We start from the raw sequence: 6,480 nt of genomic DNA, 5'->3' as shown, positions 1-6,480 counted from the left end.
GACCACGCTGGCCTCAAACTCATAGAGATCCTCCTGCCTCTGCCTCCCAAGTGCTGGGATTAAAGGGGTGCGCCACCACGCCCTGCCACCTTGCTACTTCTAAACATGTTTTTATCAATTAACGTGAATAGGAAAAAAAACCCACAAGTTACAAGCCAGCACAGGTTAATGTGGTTTAGTTCCTGTTGCATTCAGTCTAGCCTTTGGTAAAATCTTAACTCATTCTAAGCCAAGAAAGCTGTTTCAAATGTAAGCCATACTACAGCGATGTTTACTATTACCGCACTAACATTCTAATATCAATTCACTTAGAAACAAAATGCCATTCTGTTTAAATGAAGTGAGCTTATACATCACACAATAACTTCAAGGCAAACACAACATACTAATATATCAAATAAGTAGTCTAGCTGTTATCATTCTTATGAGAGGCACAGAGTTCAGAGCACACCTCAAGCTTCCTATGCAAAAGGCTACTAGATGACAGCTCCTCAATTGCTGTGTTCACTTTCCACAACCAAATGTTTCATTCCAGTTTTCATAAAGCTCTAAATCTTTCTGAGACACACTGGGTCGCACAGTTCTAAAAGCGTTTTCAAAATCGATATAAGCTATTGGTCGAACCTGATCTGGGCTTATGGTAGCAATGTCAGCAGTGTGCAAACTGCGGATAGGACCAAGAGAGGCCTCTCTGCAAAGCTGTGTCATATCTGCTCCAGAAAACCCATCAGACTGCTGCACCACCAGTTCAATTTCTTCATCACTGAGGCAGCACTCCTCCTTAGACATGAGATTAACTACTATCTGTTTCCTGGCTGAAGCTTCTGGAAGGGGAATATAAAGCCTTTTCACCAATCTTCTCCGGGCAGCCTCATCAATCTCTTGGGGCCGATTTGTGGCTCCCACCATGAGAATACGATCTTCAGAAGATGTGGTTGCTCCGTCTAACTGAACTAAAAATTCCGTTTTTATCCTTCTTGAAGATTCATGTTCATTATCTCCTCGTTGAGACAATAAAGAATCAATTTCATCAATAAATATCACAGCTGGCTGATGACACCTTGCAACAGCAAACAATGCACGGACCATTTTCTCCCCCTCACCTACCCACTTAGAAGTCAAAGACGAAGCAGAGATGCTGAAGAATGTTGCTCTAGACTGACTAGCAATGCACTTGCCAATCAGAGTCTTACCAGTCCCTGGAGGCCCAAAGAGCAGAATCCCTTTAGGGGGCCCTCGTAATCCAGTAAAGATATCTGGCCTCAGCATGGGCCACACAACAATTTCCTTTATTGTGGTTTTGGCAAATTCTACTCCAGCAATATCTTCCCAACTTACTGGCGGCCCATGGTCCATAATTTCATTCATAATAAGTTCGACCATCCTTGGCTCCACGTTCTTCAGACGGTCATCAATGGGCTGTTCTGGCTCTGGAGACTCTGCCCTAGAAGACTTGTGCTTCATCTTTCTACTCTGCTCATTTTCATCTTGCTTATTAGATACAGGAGGAACAAACTTTCCAAATATCCCCCTCGATCTCCCAGCTCCCAGAGACTTTTTCACAACACCAGAAGAAGATCTGGATGTATGCTGGGATCGGTGGCACTTTTTTTTTTGCTCTGCCCATAAGTGTTCTTTTGCAGTTTTAAAGGTAGGCAGGCTATCATCTTCCCTTTGGCCACTGCCTTCTGTTTTACTAAAAATCTTATTTGGTGTTAGATTGGACAGCATGTCAATGGTGCCAGGGTCATAAAAAGCTTTCTTTTCTCGTGGATTTTCACAGCCAGAAGGAAAACAAGACAGATTAGATTGGAACATATTTAGTCCTGAGTTGGTTTTAGGAGAGCTGTGACTTTCCCTTTTGGTATTTCCAAATAACGGTGTAGTGTGAAATGTTGCATTGGGTGACTCACCTAAAGGTGTTGAGGAGGTGGGGCAAGTCTTAGCGGTAGTGCGTACCAGAGCACTTTGAAACAAGGAATGTCCCCGACTGCTCCCTGGGATGGCTTGGGGCTTGTCTGTGTCACAAACTGAACTGGACTGGTCACGTGCTCTAGAATCTCTACAAGCACTAAGCTCAAAGATAGTGTGTTCTTTACCAAAGACTACTGATGCATCAGCAGGTTCCAACAGAGATTCTTTCAGTTTCTTGCCAGCTTGCATCATCTTCTGCACATTACTCATTTTGAAAACATTATTTATTGACAATCCAGATTGCCACTTATCACTGTCAGCCTGCTGGGATCCTGCCAAAGCAAGAATGCTTGCTGCATAGTTATTCAAACCAGTTTCAACATTGTCAGAATCAATAATTGCAGAATATTTTTCTGTATACCTTTTGAACAGCTTGGTAGCACAGACCTGAGAGATCTCAGAGTTGGCATGTGCATGTTGAATACGGAGTATTAGTGCACGGTATGCATCTGCCTTCTGTATTGGTGTACATGTGCTAGATGTAACTATAAAGTAATTCTTCTGCCATTCATCCACATGCACAGACCTAGAGCTGGAAGACTCCATGTCAAAGTTCTAGAACATGACAAAAATAAAGACAAATCAGTATGAAGAAAACAAAAGTATAAAACTCTCTACTTAAAAAAATTTATATATTATATATATATATATATTAGATTTATACAGTTCGTTTGTAAAACCAGATTTATAAAAGAAACATCCAATTTATCATATATTTCAAGTACTCATGACACAAAGATATACTGATGCAGTTCTCAAGCTTAAGGACCACCAAATAATGATTTCTTTGATGGTAAAATGTTTTAGCTATAAGGTAATTTTCCTACAGAGGAACTACGCATGGGGTTAAACAAAGGATTTAACAGTAACAAGGAAAGGGCTTGGGAAATATGACGTAGTTGGTGGAGTGCTTCTTACCATGCCTGATTCCTTGTGTTTGATCCCCAGCACACACACTAGGTCTAACTATGCATGCCTATAATCCTAGCACTTGGGCGGTGGATCCAGCAGGAGAAGTCCAAGGACATCACTCTCAACTATATGTTAAGTTTAAAGCCAATCTGGGATACATGAGACTCTCCCAAAAGCTTTTGTAATCAACTTAAAGACAGGATTTGTGATGAGTGACAGAAGACATTCAATATCAACAAGTGGCCTCTATAACACTCATGTGCACACATACAAGAATATGCACAAATTTAAAAATAACCAGTGGTTCAATACCCCACTTTTATGAGATAGGTCATCCAAACAAAATCAACAAAGAAACTTCAGACTTAACCTACACCAGAGACGAAATGGACTCAACAGATATTTATAGGCTGCTGCTTCCAACAGGGGAAAAAAAATCTCAGCAGCCAATGAAATCCTATGAAAGATGGGTCCTTCATTTACAAGTAGTCTACTAGTAAAAGACTTTTACTTCAGATTTTTCTCAAGATAGTCTCATAAGCCCGTTTACATCCTCAAGCCCTGGCTATCCTGAACTCAATCTGTAAACCAGAGTCACCTGTCTCTGCCTCCAGAGTGCTGGAACTAAAGGGATATAACCACCACCACCAGGCTTAAACTAACTTTTTATCTCCGACAATGCTGTGCAAAGAACTTACCACATTACAGGTAGGGTGTTCAAAAGCCTTTGCTTCTTCTAATAATAGGAAACCTAACATCTACTGAAACTGTAACTTAAATTGAAACTAGATCAACAGTTCTGAGACAAGTAGCTCTGCTTTCATCTGCTTTAACCCTATTTTAGTCTCCATTGTACAACACCAGAAATAAAAAACCGAAAGTGACTTGAAAAATATCAACCACAAACGTTCACAGTATCTTTACAGCTTCATTTCAGTCTATCGACTAAAGTCACCAATTCTAGTCATGCTCAAAAAATTTGTCCCCTTTCACCACCAGCTTTTTATTCATCTCCCAAGTTTTACTTCCTTTCTACTCAGTCATATCCTACAGCTACAAATACAGACAACCAAAAACTTTGTCACCACTGTTCAATGATACAGGTACTGACTTGTCTGCCAAGTCATTTCAACCTTTGTGGTCTTGATAAGAATCTATATTATGGTTAATGAGTACAGGCATCAGTTACATTTCAATCTTCTTTGTTAATCTTCTGATTAATAATGTTACTTGTCATCCAAACTAGACAGTTGGCTTTCTGCAAGCAAAAACTACTTTTCATTGCATTTAGATTTTCTTCAATACCTGGACTATGGTATCCATTAAAATAATGATTAAAAGTGGAGTGCCTACTACATATCAGACATCACTTTCGACCTTTATAGGACAGGAATTTACTAGTGGCAAAGTAGCATAGGCATGTAAGAGCACAGGGTCTGAAGCCGTAAGGCCCTCCTCCTTCAGATACTGGATATAAAAGTTTTGTTTTAATCAATGCATCCACTGGGAGGGTTGTGGGTTTAGGTCTAAGGGCAATTTGCAGGAACTGGATTTTCTCTTTTCACCACACCAGTTCCCAGGAATCCTAGACCACCGGTCTTCAGGCCCAACAGCTTTTGCCCACTAAGCCATTTGCCAGGCCACGAATTCCGGGTGAATGATATACTCTCTGAGCAGTAACTTTGAGTATATCTCTTATGCTATGTCAGTTTTCAGCTGCGTGCGCACACACGCGCGCGTAACATTATTTAGCTGACAGGTTTTTGTAATAATTGAAAGCATCAGAAAAGGTATTATTTCTTCCCTTCAGAAGGTTCCCTCAGGCCAATAATGACTGTGCATGGCCCAGAACCAGCTACTTAATCACAAGTGAAAAGTATCCTATCCCAAATGCTTGGGGTCACAAGTGTGTCCGATTTCCTGCTTATTAACACGTATCAGGGAGAGGTCTCCATTCCAAACACGACTCACATATGCTATATATATATATATCTATCTATATATCTATCTATATATCTATATCTATATATATATATATATATATATATCTTAGACACATAACCAGAAGGTTAACTTTATATTTTCTGAACAGGAATGAAAAAAAAATTTTTTTTATAAAGGTTCATGATGAGGAAATCTCCCCTTGTGATTTCTGTTGGACCTCACATGTTGGGGCATTTCGGATTTTCAGATTAGAGAATTCCACCTGTGTTAGCACTGCCGTGGCCGAAAGCACGGTGCTCAGAATGACTACATTTAGGTGGCACACCAGCTCCAGTCTTCCCTAGGGTCCTAGCGTGAGGTAGAGGCGACCGAGCTGACCCCAAACCGTCACGCCCAACGGCCCGCGTCTCTCAGCCGCCGCCGCCGCCGCACAGAGCGACTGCCTCGCCCCGGGCTTCCCAGGACCACCCTGTCCGACAACCCGAGTTGAAAATCAACCCCCCCAAAAATACAAAACAAAACAAAGCCAGCGTGGCGACCGCAGCCTCAGCCCGCAGCCCTAGCGGAGACCAGCCGCCCTGCCGGCGCCCACCTGCGCTCCCTGTCGGGCCTGCAGCCACCGAAAAGCGCGCCCTTCGGAGTGCGCCTGCGCGGCGTGACGTGCGCGGCATGACGTACTCGGCCCGCGCCGCGCATGCGTGTATGGGTGAGGGGGGGTGGCCCGAGGAGCGCGCGCGGCAGGCAGCATGGCGGGGGGCGGGGTCGGAGGGGGGGGGATGGAGGAGGGGGGGATGGAGGAGGGCGGGGGCTCGGAAGGTTTGGGGGTCGCCGCCTAGGCCCCGACGCGGGAATTCGGGCTTCCCGCCCGCGTAGTGTGAGGGAGGCCCATCCCGCGCTGTGGCGACGGTTTTACCTAAGCACTCCAGTGGCTTCTGGTCCGCTTCAGGCTTAATTTGTTCTTTTTGCCGAGCTAGGCAAAATAGGAATAGACAGAGGCAGTGAGAGAGAGAGAGAGAAAAGAGAAAAAAGAAAAGGCGCGGGATTGCTGAGAGCAGGACTCCCCTGGGAGGGCGGAAACGACCCGGGACGGGCGGAGAGGAGGCGCCTTTTGGTCGCCACTCCTTGAGCCCTAACCAGTTCGTCACCAGACATCAAATAAGAATAAGTCTCGAAGTTCAGGGAAGATTTGGTAAGGGCCACAGCCAGCATTAGATAGACGTAAAACCGAGATTACTAAAGCTGTAGCTGGCGAGGGTCCAATAAGAACTAAATAGCTTTTTTTGTTACTAATCGTACATAGCTAAACACATACTGACAAGCTTGGAAGTCACTGATGGACCTTTCCCCCCACCCCGTCATAAATTACAGCTTTGGCCCCCACCTCCCATCTCCCTATTACCAGCTAAGACATCTTGCAATTTAGGGAGAGGTCACTAAGGGTTAGGCTCTTAATTGTTTGTATAGGGCATAACAAGCCACTTGGTCAGGCTCCAAGGAGTCGGGAGCTGGTTGTCAGAGAGTAGGGGGAGGGGGAAGTGTGCTTTTTCCCCTCCTCTCTCCTGGTTTCTTTGTCTAAAACTCTCATTGCTAAGCCTGCCTGGTTTCACTGGAAATTTTTACCTTTTCTTTCCTTCATTATGTCTCCTTCAG

General features: G+C 43.9%; 1 protein-coding gene across 4 annotated transcripts; it reads right to left on the bottom strand.

Annotated features, from left to right (window-relative positions):
* Positions 1–270: 270 nt before the first annotated feature.
* Positions 271–6,095, bottom strand: FIGNL1 (fidgetin like 1). Of its 4 annotated transcripts, none has more exons than XM_084799735.1 (2): positions 5,744–6,095; positions 271–2,529 (listed from the first exon to the last, which is right to left on the bottom strand). In XM_084799735.1, exon 2 carries the CDS (start codon positions 2,518–2,520, stop codon positions 505–507), a length of 2,016 nt encoding a protein of 671 aa, XP_084655861.1. In that variant the 5' UTR covers positions 2,521–2,529; positions 5,744–6,095; the 3' UTR covers positions 271–504. The 4 variants fall into 4 exon arrangements, with proteins under 4 accessions (XP_084655861.1, XP_084655859.1, XP_084655860.1 ...); XM_084799733.1 differs by lacking the exon at positions 5,744–6,095 and adding an exon at positions 5,423–5,512; XM_084799734.1 differs by lacking the exon at positions 5,744–6,095 and adding an exon at positions 5,093–5,314.
* Positions 6,096–6,480: the final 385 nt, after the last annotated feature.

Source organism: Acomys minous, assembly GCF_964271855.1.
Source record: "Acomys minous genome assembly, chromosome: 10".
Lineage (NCBI taxonomy): Eukaryota > Metazoa > Chordata > Mammalia > Rodentia > Muridae > Acomys > Acomys minous.
This window is presented reverse-complemented; position numbering and strand designations above follow the sequence as displayed.